Source organism: Phallusia mammillata, chromosome 4 (genome assembly GCF_965637545.1).
Source record: "Phallusia mammillata chromosome 4, kaPhaMamm4.hap1.1, whole genome shotgun sequence".
NCBI lineage: Eukaryota > Metazoa > Chordata > Ascidiacea > Phlebobranchia > Ascidiidae > Phallusia > Phallusia mammillata.
The window spans coordinates 9,196,944-9,213,388 of NC_137255.1; the positions used below are offsets into that span (position 1 = coordinate 9,196,944).

The 16,445-nt window shown below is 35.5% G+C and overlaps 1 protein-coding gene across 2 annotated transcripts; it reads right to left on the bottom strand.

Annotated features, from left to right (window-relative positions):
* Positions 1–919: 919 nt before the first annotated feature.
* LOC145223118 (glycerol-3-phosphate acyltransferase 4-like) lies at positions 920–15,913 on the bottom strand. Of its 2 annotated transcripts, XM_080089457.1 has the most exons (13): positions 15,673–15,913; positions 15,348–15,396; positions 15,022–15,140; positions 14,439–14,481; positions 10,714–10,768; positions 9,585–9,623; positions 8,586–8,651; positions 7,792–7,866; positions 6,978–7,067; positions 6,674–6,795; positions 4,710–4,939; positions 3,620–3,828; positions 920–2,203 (listed from the first exon to the last, which is right to left on the bottom strand). In XM_080089457.1, the coding sequence occupies exons 1-13, from the start codon at positions 15,823–15,825 to the stop codon at positions 1,882–1,884; spliced, it is 1,572 nt and encodes a 523-aa protein (XP_079945583.1). In that variant the 5' UTR covers positions 15,826–15,913; the 3' UTR covers positions 920–1,881. The 2 variants fall into 2 exon arrangements, with proteins under 2 accessions (XP_079945583.1, XP_079945584.1); XM_080089458.1 differs by lacking the exon at positions 9,585–9,623.
* Positions 15,914–16,445: the final 532 nt, after the last annotated feature.

Sequence of the window (16,445 nt, forward strand, 5' to 3'; positions counted from 1 at the left end):
GAATTTACATGGGTCATCTCGACCAGATATTGAAATCCGTTAAAGCTGTGCCAGGTTCGGTTTTCAGCCGAAACAGATAAAAACGACACAAGCAGCAAATATGATACCTTCATGTTTTGTTGAACAATCAAACCACTAGCCTTTAAAGCAAACACAACAATATTCATTAACTTTCCGATGCCATTTAAAGTGCCGCTATACAATGGGCTTATTCAGTTCCTTTCTAAATTAGAAATTCTAATACACCATGGCTGAAATTTCATCTGTAGATTTTCCTTTCACGTGACTGCTTCAAAATACTCATTGCAGGTTCTACACCAGTATGTTTATTGTAAGTCAGGCACTAAAAATACAAAGCAACGAACGCTCGACGTTACATAGCCTAAATTTATTTACAGCCCATTATAAGACTATTGAATTGGCTGGCATTTTGTATGGAGATTTTGTGCATGTAAGTAGAAACGAAACCACGCAAAGTAGATGAAAGTCCATGGGGTGAAACATAACAATGCCCACCTACCTTAAAGGTTTCGTTAATAACCATGGAAGACAAATGATCCGAAAACCAGGCGGTTTGGTAAGTTTCGGGAAATAAATAGCAAACAGCCTTTTTCTTGATTCGAAAACACTATGGGATTGGCATCAAAACACATTCCAGGTTGCTTGTTACGTCACAATGGCCATAATTTCATGTGCCAATATTTTTGTGTGCTATGGTGGAGTGATTATGAAAGGTGCACTCTTGAAGGTAAAGTAAAAGTTGGTTTATATGAAGTGATCTTTAAAGTTAACAAGTGAATTTTTACTTTTAATGGTGAGTCTTAAACAACTGGACTTGCAAGTCACAGAATTGGCTTAATTAGCTTGTATGGTTTGACAAAACGGTCCACAGTGCTTGAAATGGCCCTCAACTGTAATGTACTATAAGTATGAAATCTTTATTGGGGATTTGAACGCAGTTGAAAGACATGTAAGATTACACTTTGGAAAAATAAACAAAAAGGAAAAAAGGCAATTTGCACACTAGAAGTATAGAGTGTCCCCACTCAAATTAAACTGATGTTTTTTATTTTTTGCAAATTGTACGGTGAAACAGACATCGACATGTCATAAACGCAATTTATATGAAGCGTAACCTCGACATAAGAGGTTTATTGCAACATAAAGCGCACAAATGTACACTGATTCATTAAAGTCAAAATGCAACAATTTTAATATAAATTGAAGGATTGGAAAACGTGGCAGAAGCAACTTATTTTACAGGCAGCACTTTTTTCTACCGATCAGTGATGCAAGGTAATTAGGCTGGCATCTTTCTGAAGTCATGAAACAAAGTGTTTTTTATATAAAAAAAACTAATACTACGTGCACTGGTAAGAAAATGCGTTTTTCATGTTTGAGAAACAAAATTTAAAACGAATTTATAATTTAACCAAAGAATAGTGAAAAACATCGCATATTTCCTGTTTTATGACCGTCTTTGTGGTGCGTAAAATTTAAACTGTTATGTACTTATTGCACACATTCTATTCAAGAGATCTGATCAGAGAGCACAAAACACCTTGTATGACTCGAGTTCCTTGCATCGTTACAAAAAATATTTTTATTCTACGTCACATTTTAACTTTAGGGGATAGATTTTGATCAGGTTTAAGATTGTATTAATGCGTTTTTTTTTAGTTATTTATCGATATATTTTGCAGAAAACAAACAAACATTTTTTTCCAGGTTGGAAATGATGTTAAAAGTTGTAAAGAAAGAGGGCAGAAAAACGAATCAACGCAAAAATCCGCTCTTGACTTTCAATCCGCCAGTGCATTTTAAATCAACAAACTACTCAGTTTGTTGCAAACATCAATAAACTATAAGCACAAAAATTCCTTATGCTGGAATTTCGCCATTATGCCTTAACCTCAGACCTTCCGTTTCTTCGCTTTGCCCTAAAACCTCTTCAACCTTATCATCGAGGCTTATTTGTCCGTCTTGGGTTTCAGCGTCGCCCTCATCGGACGACTGCGAGTCGGATGAGAGCTCAGTTTGCTCAATTTCGATCTCTTCTGTTGTTGAGAGGTTGAACCGTACGCGTTTAACACACTGGTGATCTTGGCCGAGTTCATCACATTCGCCGTACAATTCACCCAGCTCTTTCTGTTTCTCGCGTAAGTACGATTCCTTTACTCTCATCCGTTTTAATTGTCCGTCCCTGAGAAATAGATTAAGTATTGGTGAAATCTATCAACGATAATTACTTTTTACAACTAAATATGACTAATTTTGTACATGTAAAATGGATGACCTGGGTTGCTTTGAGTACTTATATGGTTTATATTTTATGCATACGTTTTGTTTACCTATTTTGTTTGAATAAGACAAATTATAAGAAGTCAGATATGACTTCAATTTTGCCGTTTATATCGGGTAATTGGAACCGATATAAATATATGCTCTTGCTATTGGTTAATACGTAAACATATTCAATACCGTCGACGCCGGGTCACTGTACCCGTTGCAAAGGACTAGTCGGTGTCAAGTCAGTAGGCGCTATAACGACGGTGGTGCATTTGAGGCATAATTAGCGATAAGCACATGACGCATGTTTGTTACGCGTTAGTGATCTGATTACGGTTTGCAACGTCTTGTCAGCATTTGATTGTTTTTCGACTTTGACAAAAAATGTAATCAAGGCTTACGGCGTTCGGCAGCAATTAAGCATGTCTTTTAACTTTGCAAAAAACAGTACATTAATGCCAACAACGTGAGACGTTTGGGTCATTTCTTGACCCCAGGTAAACGAAAAACGTAGTGAGTAAACGCTGCAAAATGCAACCTTTGTACTGCAGAAGCGCAGATAGTTTAATATGGATTTGAAAATTACCTACCAAATGTCCCAACTTTGTTTGCTAGGGCGGGTGTCCAAAAAACACGGATTTATCAAGTAGCAGACTTACACCAGGTAATTCAAGATGAACGTTTGTCAGTGTAACATACAAGAAACCATTTTATCCTGTTTTGTTTCGTAATGAATATAACTACAAGTTGGTTTAGTCCAGGGGTCACCAAACTTTTTTCACTGAAGGCCGGATAAATGTAATAATGATTCGCGTGGGCCGCATAGTTTACATGCCCTAGCGCCGTCTTTTCAAACTTAGCCAGCGAGACGATTTTTATCGGGCGCCAAGATATAGTCTTTGTACAATCCCATTTAAAATCTGGTGATGCGACTGTAAATATTGTGCAGTCTCATCTTATGAGCAATGCTTGTATATCGTCAAGTGCTACTAACAAAAAGGCCAGTGTTTGCGCACAATTAACACTTGTAGTCTTATTTGTGACGTAACAAATTGGCTTTGGGTCAATCCTGGGCGTTGTAATCCTATATGAAACCATGTAATACTAATTCTACATATCGTGACAGGAAAACTTTCGTAAGGAGTAGATTAATTTTTGAATGTTACAATAAGTTATTGATACGATTAGGCAAACCAAAAAATGTGGTCGCGGGTCGGATAAAATGACTTCGAGGGCGGGTTCCGGCCCGCGGGCCTTGGTGACCCCTGGTTTAGTAAAACGTTTAGTAATTCTGAAACCCTTCAAAATACAATCTTTGGCCCCAACTTACCATACACAATCGACAAGGCCACCTTTCCTTGCAATTACAGCTTTAACTCGCTCTGCAAACTGAACGGCTGTTTCCTCCGGTTCGCGCTTCATCGCCGGTAAATACCAAACATCAGCCACGATCGCCCAACTGGTCATAACAACCAGTAAGTATTGCAACATGCTGTGTTTTGAACTGTTCCAGAAAGCGTCTCCGAACCATGGGTTGTACTGGAAAAATAAATAACATACAAATTCATCACATTACGACAGGTCTATTAAAGGCGTCACACTGAATCAAGTAGGCATTTCAACATGACAAGGCATAATAGACATATTTAGCCTGCGGTGGGAATTTAAACTCACGATAGGGGCCTATCTGGGGCTCGCAAACTACCCAACCGAGCTACAAAGGCTGTGTGGTAAGCCCGACAATAGGCGAATCACAAGCACCGTTGCCTAAACTTAAGCACCGTTCATTATAGCATAGTAAATTCAATGGTTCAGGCCGCTAAACTATCAATAGGTTGTTGCATTTTGAGTTAAAAAATGTTAGTCTAAGTGTGGTATTTAATAGTTCTTACAAACTTTTTTGTCAATACAGAATTAATGCTGTTTTATTAATAAAGCTTATGAAGTCATTTTACTATTCCTTTATGTATAAGTTTTGACCATAAAAACCAGTCATTGCTTATATTTTTGGAGAAATAAGGTAGTTGTTTTAGGGCAGTTATAGGGCGATTCCCTGACATGCAACAAATTTAATTCCATGAAAGAATACACATGTTTGGGCAGTACGTGTTATAGCGGGATTTGAATAAGAGGTGTAAAATTAAATCTGGCAGGACCAGAGTTGCAAGTCGGGCCGGGTTCGGGCTCAGATTTCGGGCCCGCTTGCAACTCTGGGCAGGACATAATTTTTGACACGTGTTTTATAATTTTAAAGAGTAGCCTGTATCTGACCCATAAGCCATACTTTAGAAGGAAACCCCTGACATAAACTGTTCGGTTCGACTGTGCAGATTAACACCTTTAGCTCGATAGGCTACTATATTCAAGCCAAATACACTACCCTCAATACCTCTCGAAAATGCCAAAGTGCAAACAAGTACCTTGATAGCGACGGGATATATCGTCGTTGGCATTTCGAAGGAGCCCTTTTTGAACATCATAACAGACGTATTGTTGATGCAGGTTCCTTCGGGAAAGAGCAATACAGGGAAGTTGTTTAAGTCGCTAACGTGCTCCATAATTCGCTTGGAAACAAACTGGCGATCTCGCACCTCTGAGCGTTCAAACCAGACGTGCTTGGTTGCCCTGGACATAATGCGCATAATTCCACCTGCAATTTACAAAAAACGTTAGTTTGGGCAAGTTGAAAAAGTTGAACACTGAAATAATTGTGTGATTTTAGGCAAAGTCGAAGTAAGTAATGTCAATACAGTAAACCCCGGTTAAACCGTAATCGGTTATTCCCGATCTTCGCCTGATACGGACAAAACTTGAGGTACAAATAACTTGTAATAACGTAAGGCTTTAACTAATAGACATCGGTTAATCCGGATCTTCGCCTAATCCGGACAATTGTTGCGGTCGAAACGGGTCCGGATTAACCGAAGTTTACTGTACACAAATACAAACTGCTAGGTCGTGGGTTTGGGGGCTGTGGTCTAGCAAACAGTTTGGCGGGAATACCATTTATTCTTGGTCAAATTGTTTTTTTAATGAGAGATGCACCGAAGTGTCGGTTGGCCGAAACATATCAGACGAATATGCCGTTTTGCGGGTGTTTATTCGGTCCAATCTATAGTTTGAAAAATCAAATGCCTATAAACGTTTAATATGGGCAATTTGAAACATCATAAATTCGCTAATTGTTGGAACATGGGTCATGTTGTGTTGTTGGAACATAACCCTGCCTAAACAACGCAAGGTTGTGTTAAAAACATCTTTCAGAATGTTTTTTTAGCTTCGGCCTGATTCGACCCAACATTCGGTTTTGGCCCCAACCTTCTTAGGCGAGTTTGTCCATCACTAGTTTTAACGGTGAGATGGTAAGATAAACAGTCATTGTAATGCGTAAATTCAATATTTGTCGTGTTTGTTAAGATTTGGAACAAACAGAAGCAGAAGCTGAAGGATCTTCCAAAAATTAATTGTTCTGTCAAATGTTTTAAAGTTTCGAAATCAATTTAAACACAAATAAAACAACATAAAAATGGGTTATGGAAAATGCACTATAAGCAGGTGAAAATGCCAGAAAACAAACATAATAAGGACAAAAGGGAGTATACACACATACAATACACGCTGCTTTATAGACATGATATTAACAACCACTTTCACTGTAATAATCGTTTAGTTGTAAACTCAATGTGACGTACATCTGAAAATCATTACCTCATTCAGCGTTTGAAACAATAAATCGCGGTTTTATAACTGGCAGACGAATTGGACTTTACACAGCTTGTAAACCAATCAACTGTCAACAGCTGGAACTTAACAAATTGTACCAGTTCTACAGGTCATAAATCATGTCAATTTTGTCTTCTCTGTACCTATGCTTACAGTCTTATATCCGCCAGTGGCAATAGGTACAGTTTTTGAAAAGGCAGTTTTCACATTGTAATTTTCATGTTTTCTTGAAAAAATGTGGGTTTATGTTATGGACAGACCTATAAACTTTAAACTGGTTTTCATGAAAAATAACATGCAAAAATGGGTCAATTTTAAAGGGGCCAAACAGTTGTTGCAACCACAAAACTTTCGATAGATATATTAATCTTGTCACACACATATTGAGGGTGTTTGTTTTTATCATGTAGAACTTATATGTTTAACACATCATTATTTGAAGCAAACATTTATCAATTGTTAAAGAACAACAAAGGAACTGAACATGCATGTACCAAGACAATTTTTTTTGCACAAAACCTGGAAGATTTGGAATTTATTACGGTTACCAAACACATGTTGTTTGAACCAATAGAGAGTCCAAATAGGTCTAATGAGTTTTTTACCATTGCTAAACTCAGAGAGGGACCGACTTTTTAGATTACTGGTAGTGACAACTAACCTAGAAAACCTCCATGTATCTGGCCCAATACAGCATAGGGTCGATCTTGCATAAGAACAGCTGCATCCAGGGTTGTGGTATGGTTGGCCACACAGATACCACCCGGTTGTGGCATGTTTTCTCTAAAAAACGATCGCAGTTTGTTTATCTCTGTTTTATTGCATATCCCAAACTGTAGCCTATTATAGGTTAGGGAAATATTTTTGGTTAATTCTGTGTTTTAGTCTATGCAAATTAAAAAAAAAATTGGGTTGATTTTTATCAGAATTTTCTGTAATCCAAATGATGAAATATGCACACTGACCTGTCATGATAAGTGACCACAGCTGACAAAGCACGGCAAATGATTCGAAATCCAACAACGTTTACATAATACCCCATTCTTCTTTTGAAGCTAAATAAATAAATAAAATACATGGTAGGCACCAATAAAATTACACAAGTGGCATAAAATTGCACAAAAACAATTCAAAATGTTGTTTTTACTGCTAACAAAAAAATATAACAGTACAGTAAATAAACAGTAAAAACAAATCATAACGGTAACACTCCTTATGAATGTGTGAAGAAATACAACTGATTAGTCTTTCCTTAAGTTGTGTCACCTGTTATAGTAAGAATATCATTTGCACTGCAATATTTCTTTAAAACTGTCTGCAAGTATTGCTTTTATTTACAAATAGATTGAAGTATAGACACGTTTCTAAGGCCAGACAACATTTTCATTGTTAGAACGTTTATGACTCTAAACAAGCCAATCTTAACTCCGTGTTTGTGCACTAACAATTTGTTAGTCTAGAAAAAAACCATGACTGTCACCAAAATGCCATTGCACTGAACCATTTAGATAAAAATACAGTATATATATATGTGCACCATAAAATTTTATATTGCATGAGGTGTCGAACAAAAATGAATATTCAGCACCAAAAGAGATTTTTCTGAATCAAAAAAACTTAGTGTCGGCGAATTTAACATAGATCTTCATGACTTCAAAACATCTTGTAATATACCAGCTATACAAGTGTGACAAAATATTATGTTGCGTGCTAATGTACATTTGCTAATATGTGTTTTTGCAAAACTTGGGGTATATGAGCAAAAGTTTTGTAACAAACCTGGAGTCAGAAAGTGCTGCAAGAGGAAGCATGGTGCATAGAATCCATGATAAGGCAAATACTGTGATCACAAGTCTATGACAATAAAAATCCATGGTCAAGAAAAAAATATTTGGATGAAGATTTAGCTAGGGGTAATTTTGTTGGGCTGATTTGGAACATAGACCATCAACAAACTGTATATTATAGCCTTTAAAAAATGGCAAAGCCCTTTTTTCTAACACTTTCCTAAGAAGACTTGGTAAATATTAACAATGCTGCAGGTGCAAAGGTCACTTAGAAGGAGATCATGTTGTATCAGAATAAGATTGGATCAAGTAGTACAAAGTTCACACAAGCTTTTTTCTCATAGCTTATGACCACATGGGTAGCAAAGCTACTGACAGCCAATTCGAGTGTTTTTACCTGGTCTACAGGCAATGAAATAAATGACAATTTAACACTTTACACAAAGGAAATGTTTTTCCTACAAATTGAATTTATTTATTTAATAAAATTTATTAAACAAAAGCCTACTGGGTAATAAATTCACTACACCATTTCATAAGACAACATTAATAATTTACGTAACGTTTGTTATCAAATTATTATTCACAAGGTAAACATGGAATCAGCCCTTTTTATTACTGTACTGGAAATTTGTAATGCTAAACAAATGCTAGACTCTAAATTTTAGCTTAATTGGTTTCATCCAATTCCAGAAAATATTAACATAGATTCTTAGTATATTTCTAAAACTGCATTTCCAGATTTCAACCATAATTATGATTTAACACAATCTGGTTTTAACTTACCTGAGGGGAAACAAAATGCAGTAGCGAAGAAGAACACCAACTAACCACAAAATGGAAAGACGAACACTATAAAAAAAACAAAATAGTTAAAACTAAGAGCAACAAAGAGTATAAAACTCATTTTAAAGAGCATATAAAATACTTTTTTTAATGTTATATAAGAGCAATAAGGTTTCTTTTTATACAGTATCTATGTTAAACTGTTGTGTAAAAAGGTTACAGAAATATAACACAGAGATAGATGTACAGCTTAACAGGGGTTAATAAGCTTGACCTAATTGGAAAGTCAATTACAATTGGACCTAGTGCTGATAGGTCAGTAGGGCAGAAACAATAGTGAATTATTGGTTCCACCAAGTATGTGCTAATTAAACTTTTGATTGTAACTTGCAGAGAATGATGGCTGGGCTTCCTGAATGAAATTTTCACCTCAATTTGATACTGTTGGGAATATTTTATTTTAAACCACAATTAAAACAGGTTGATAGGGCTGGTAGGTAATCTTAACAGTTTGCACCCATTTTTAAACAGATAATAAGATGTAAATTACATATAGCTCTGTCAGTGACTTTGTGTAGGCATTTCATGCACTTGTTTAAAATTAGTGTAATAAATAAAGTATGCACATATTACATATCTCTGAAACAAGGATTAATTTTTATCTATTGCTTTATTTGCGCATTGCACCTTACTGTATAAAGCTAAAAAGCGCCAATTGCTCAGACTATATGATAACCATTAGTTTGTGATCTGCTGACAAATGCTAAAAATATGCCAGATAAAAATACACAGTTGCATGCTTAGGGGCAGCTCTTCAACCTGGGACAGATTAGGTCTGAACAAAGTTCAAAGGTCAAGTGGAACAAAGTCCAGCATGCGTATCCTATACTCTATCACCAGACAACAAACATGCAACACAAAACAATACAGAACACAAACAGCCAATAGGACGACCATCACCAACCACAGGGGAAAGTGCAAAATTTAATGCAAAATTACCAAATGTCTGCACTTTTTGTAGGAAGACAGGTGGGTTTCCTGGTGAGAGGCAAATGAATGAAAAGGAAGTGAAAGTATTAGAAAATGCTTAAAATACTTTTTGTAGTGTTTTGTGCAGAAAAATGCTACTTCTGTTTTTTTTTATGTAAGACTGGTACTTATCAGTGGTTAAAAAACAATCCAATTTTTTCTTTAATCCTACTAATTATTTATTTTAAGGTATACTTGTTCTACATCATTTCTTCTCTTTTATGGTGTACCCTAAAAAACCACGAGCAATTTAATATTCAACAAAAATGTAGGCTCTGCCTAAACAGAAGGTGTCGTGTATGGGCTGTCAAAACATCGATTATTTATTTTAGAACTGCTGGAAGAGCAATACATGTTTATACATTATGACTAGCAGCATTAGTTTATTTAATGTGGACTATGCGGTAAAAAAAATAACTGACTAAAAAAGAGTAAAAATGCTGACCAACCCAAAAGGCGAAATTACCATAAACAGGAAATTAGTCAATATTTAAATCTGAGCTTCATACAAATCAAAAGCCCCAAAATACAAAAACTAAAATTACATAGTTACAAAAGCAACCAAAATTTAAATACAATAAGATAACTCATAAAATAAGTCATATTATGCATGCATAAAAGATGAAGTAAGTCCATGTTTTTTTGCAAGCTTTCACAAAGGTACTATATATATATATACTATATATAACGTTTGTGTCTGATAATAAAATGTCACAAAATGAAAGATATTACTTTTGCAAATGTATGTTACTAAGAGTTGTTCTACAACTTTTTTTGCCCATGCCCCACTCAACCAAAAAAGTTTAAAACACCATTTGTTAGTTATAACAAATTTAAACATTTGCACTCAAATGCCACCCTAAAAATAAAATTGCCCTCTCTAAACAAGTCAAATTGTAGTGCTGTTGACTATATACCACAGTTTGGGAACCACTGGTTTGCAACAGCGGACAATTTTGTATGATTACATAAAAAATGCAAAAAATTATGTAAAACATTTTTGATTGTTTTTTTCACACAATGAGAAAGAGTAGCATTTCACTCTGCTGAAATATTCAACCAAGGCTTTGCAGACAATAATTTAATTTTATGTTCTCACCTAATAAACCGGTAGTGAAAATCCGTCCGTGTCAACAAGTTCCATGATGGAAGTTCTGGGAAAAAAACAGACAATTTTGCAAATGTCAGCATTGACAATGGCAGTAAAGGGCAATTGGCAAGACAAAATGTGATTACATACGTTTTGATTGGCAGAACGTTTGTATTAATAACCAAATTTTGGTAATTATTGCGGTCACTACTCCAAATACAAGTATATATAAAAACAAGTTTGCTGCAAAGTAATGTGCCACTTTTCCAATAAAAACTAGTCAAAAACTAGAAGGGTGGCTTTCTGATATACTTCCATTTTATATATTCTATACGATATTTACCAATTTACTATACACATCATTTGATCCACACATATGATTGTTTTTGTAAACAAAAACTAATGGGTCCCCACACGCGTGTTTGTGCGGATTTACGGTAAACAAATGTTGTGGTGACTTTTAGATTTTTAAAAACAAATTTTTAGAAAGCATTAACCCAACAATAAAAAAATTGTTCGTATTCTTTTTGCACTATTATTGTCATATAATTACAAAAACATTAAAAAAGAACGAAACAAATACTTTAATTTAATCTCTTGCTTTGACCCAGATATTGTCGTACCATTGACCTGCAGTAACCTCTCAGGGTGCACACGCCAAACGACTGTTTGACCTATTGACACCGTTTTCAATAGACGCCGTCCTTACTGTTCAACAAAACCGTTTAACCTAATTTATACATGCCTTGAGTGTTGATTCCTAAATTGATAGCAAAAAAACACTACATTATGATGAAAGAAAGTTCTGAACTGTGTTAGTAATACCTACTAGTTGACCTTAAGTAACCCATGGTCATGCGGCGGCCAACCTGACAACGAGCATTTAAAAAAACACATTTATCTTGCAAAAATGTCAAGTTTGATTTTTCAACTTTATTTTGATTAACAAGTTTTGCTTGACATATACGAAACCGAAGCACGCTTATTAGGTTTAAATCACGTCATAGGTGTGAAACCTTCGCCAAAACTGAAAATGTGAGTGACAACTTAATAAAACGAAATAGCATTGCTGTGCAAAACAGCTGATTTCTAATCACCGAAACGACGTCTCGTAAAACGTCTGTCCGACGTCAAGCTGAGCCCTCCTGCTATCGTAAACCAGTGAGTTACTCTCTTGGGACTTCTGCCTACAGTGTCTTTCTTGACCAAACGAGCGTTAGACACATTTACGTTTTGGGGGCCTGTGGGTAAACCGCTGGGTAATTCGGGGTCAAACTTCTGGAGGATCAAGTTTGGATTAATAACTAACATATGTCCAAATTTGAATAAATTTGAAGCACTCTTTCTTTACCAAACCAGCGTTACAAACCAGCGTTAAAAATTTTACGTTTTCGGGGCCTGTGGGTGAACCCCTGGGTCATTCAGGGTCAAACTTCAGGAGGATCAAATTTTGGTTAATAACTAACATCTGACAAAATTTAAACAAATTTGAAGCACTCTTTCTTGACCAAACGCATATAACAAACCATGTTTTAAAAAAGTTGCATTTTGGGGGCCTGTGGGTGAACCACTGGGTAATTCGGGGTCAAACTTCAGGAGGATCAAATTTAGATTAATAACTAACATCTGTCCAAATTTGAATAAATTTGAAGCACTCTTTCTTGACCAAATGCGTTTAACAAACCAGCGTTAGACAGAAAAAAGAAAAAAAGAAAAAAAGAAAAAAAGAAAAAAGAAAAAAAAATACGGACAAAAACAATATGTGTCCCTTCAGGGAAGGGGACCCATAATTAACTGAAATACAAATAAGGTGTAGATTTTGCATCAGGAAATCGGTCAAAAGGGTTAACTTGTAACTTCAGTTTTCTTTTAAGGCAAAACCAGATGTATTTCATAGTAATACTACCTTTTGACAAATTTATTTCTTAATTCGTACACATGGCTGAAACCCAAATGACTCCCAAACTCATGTTTTATTGCAAGTACATTGACTGGGCAGTTATGATGTTTATTTACATAGATTTTCGTGGAAACATGAAAATATAGTGCATGCCTTAAAACATGTGGGGAGCCTGTTATACAGGTACACTTTATGCATGAGTTTGTGCATGACCAGGATGTGTTTTAGGCATGGTGGGCAGCGTGCTTTGCATCATCACATAAGTGTCAGCATTGCTGTGATATGAGTAGATACATTAACCATGTACAAGGCACTGCTTAATTTTTTAAATTGGACATTTTTGACCATTAAGGGACATTTAAAAAAAAATCAATTTGTTGCATAGGAGCAGTGCCATGATTAGTTTAAAAATATAGCTGATAATTTAGGCCAGTGGTCTTCAACCTTTTTTATAGGCGACCCCAATTTAAGGGAAAATGAAATCAGAATTTACATGCGACCCCATTTTTTTCAACACTGAGAAAAATGTTTTAAGTAATGCTGAACCGCAATAACAATTACACAAACTGTACATAATTACCAACAAATATGGCGATACAAAAGTATTACGAAAAAAGTTTTTAAGGCGTTTCATTAAAGACATAAACCCAATTTTGGGAACACAAACTTGTCAAATTGTTCAACATTTAGTTTGCACTGTTAGTGATGGTTGCGCCTGTATACTGTCCACGAATTTTTGAAGCCGCGGCTTGACTTTGCACAAGCTTAACCGCATGTTATGATCCACTTCCAATCGATTACGATGTTTCGTTTTTAATACACTCATTGCACTAAATCCTGCTTCACACAGCCACGTGGTTAAAAACGGGATTAGAAAAATTTGGCATAGTTGGGTACATAGGCGCCGAGTTTTGCAAAAATGCAAGGTGGCGGATTTGAAATATGACGTCATCTTATGTGACGTCACTAATGCGTGCCACCACGTGAGCTCAAACTCAAAGCCCTACAAACTTCCCATAGAATGCAAAGTTTGTCAAAATCATAAAAAAAAAATTGAAAATAGTATTTATTTGGAACACTTTGCTATGCAACCTTTATCACTGCTTTAGCAGCGTTTAAAAAGTGTTTTGTCACCTTAGATAGTTTTGTCACCTTCATATCACCTTAGATAACCATTTATTACAGCACAATCGAATTGTACACAATAATGGCCAAACATTCACTGGCAACAATTATGTGTTGGACCTCATAAACAAGGCACTAATCTAAACAGGTTGCAGTTTTTTTGGCTGTTTTTTTCGCTAGCACGCTTGTTAAGAAGCAAAATCGTTCCTGATTTTTCTCATATTTTACAATTTTTCGTACGATACCGCTACAAACAAACCAAAATATCCATGGTGGCCGCCACCGTGCTTTACAAACCCAAGGTGGCGGGGCCACCCCGCCACCGCCCACTCGGCGCCTATGGTTGGGTACCTTGCATAAATAACTATTCACTCGTTCTGGTGTCACTTAAATAAGACAAACTTATAGTGTTGAGTCATAATACACATTGTCCAAACTCATTGATACGCGATAAAGGCATTTTCTGTTTTTCCACTACCACGATTTAATTGCAACAGGAGGTAGCAAGCTGTACTACAAAACAAGAGCAAAAGTTGCGATCTAAAAGAACATAATATTAGTTTCATTTTCGGTTATCAATTTTAAAATGCAATAAATTAAATTCGGCGACTTATTGCGACCCCAGAAAAAGTTTAGGCGACCCCACTTGGGGTCGCGACCCATAGGTTGACGACCACTGATTTAGGCTATCACTATTGTCTCTATTTACCTTCAGCTCTAAATCTTTTAGTGACTTCATCATCAATCACTGCCTGCAAACAAAATAATACATCAATGTATATCACTAATTTTTTTTATAATTGTTTTCAAAATGACATGGAAAAAATTTGGACACCTTTTTCCTGGCCAACACATTAACTAATCATTGCGCAACAAAATAGGAAAAAAGTTGAAAAATGACCCATAAGCGATTTTTAGAGAACAGTGATTAATTCACACAGTGTTTTTGCAAATAAACACTTAAACCATATTTTGCATTATTAAGGGCCTTGTTGTTTCATCAACGTATATTACATATCTAGTATATATATGGTCATCTAGCAGTCATTTATATAAGTATGGAATACAAATCAACCAGATAAGTCTGCATATACCACATACAGACGACAATTGTTTTCACTGAACAGCATTTGTATGATGACAACCAAACATAAAAGTTTTTTTGCAATTGATGAAATGACATTCTTTAATTTTGTTGTGTGTGTTACGATTTTTCATCATGTAATCTATCCTTTTCAAACATTATCTTTTATCCATCAACAGAATAACTTTGTGTAAAACTCTGTACTTACTTCAATTCCACTTTTGACAAGATAACTCACATCAGGCAGCTTGAACTTTTTGTGTGGTTCATTTACACAGTCACTTAAACTTCCAAGTCGATTAATCGAGTTTTCTTTTTCAATGATGTCTGAAAATAAATATTTGGTATTTAACAAATTTGTTTGTTGTAGGGCAGTGAGTTTTTTGTCCACACATGTTTTTTATTGTATTTTTTAGACAACATTATAAAATTATAAAAAGCATAATAATCCAAAGTTTTTATAAGCGGGTACAAAAATAACTTTGTTGGTCTGTGATATTTTTTAACTTGATTTAAATTTTGCAGTTGTTTTACCCTCTGAGGTCAGCATCTCTCCCTCTTTTTGCAATCTCCTTGTTCCCCACTGAAAACAGAAAAATTACAATAAAATATGCAACACAAAAGTTATGGGCAACAGCTGAACAATATCATTGTAATATCTGCATTAGGGTTCCTTTATTTCTCGACTTGTTAGTTTCACGAGAAATTCGAAATTTTTACATTTTTTTATTTAAGCAGATCTTCTAACAAAAACAAAGAAAAAAAATTCCAATTGTACTTTAACAAAATCCATGCTTTTTTAAACACTAAATCTGGCCCAATGGGTCTAAAAATAGATGAGAAACAGCTATTTACATACTTGAAACAATCTCATCAATAGTCGAATGTATCCTTTTCTGATTCCTATTTCAATCCCCAAGCAGGCTGGGCCCACAACCAGCAGGAGTAATAAAAAAGAGAAAATAAATGTTGCTTTACACAAAATTTCAAACGTCACTGCTAGATCTTCCATCTTTTTTGTGAATTCACTGTTCCAAGGATTTCAAGCAAGCCAAATTAAATAAGAATAATGTACATAATATTCTGTTAAACAAATATATGATGAATAGAGAAGCTTCATACTGATAATTAGATCGATAAGCCTTATTTATTGGCAATGGACTATTGAAGCGAATTATATACTGGGCTAATTATACCTTGCTGATACCAAACTGCACATGAACAAAAGTCCCAAACGGCTTTTACTTTTCACAAAGCAAAATCATATACATAATGTTCTCTTCAATAAATATATGATGACTATAGGTAAGCTCAATCTGATAGATAAGCCTTATTTACTTGGAATAAAACGTTTAATCAGGTACAGTTTAGTTTTACAGAATCACCTAAGTAACGTGTAGCGACACATTGGAACTATAGCTCTGTTAGGCATTTAGCAACGCAGGTTAGTAACAGCTGTCTAAAGTACATCAGCGAGAGAAGACTACTTCTGGCGCTTGTGGTGCAAACAGATGATATGAAACCATAAACCTGCTTGCTCTTGATTTGTTTACCTTCGTTTTTTCCCTCATCCAAATGACATACGACCTACGTCACGGCACGTCGTGCGGTGAACCGTGACTCTTGACACAT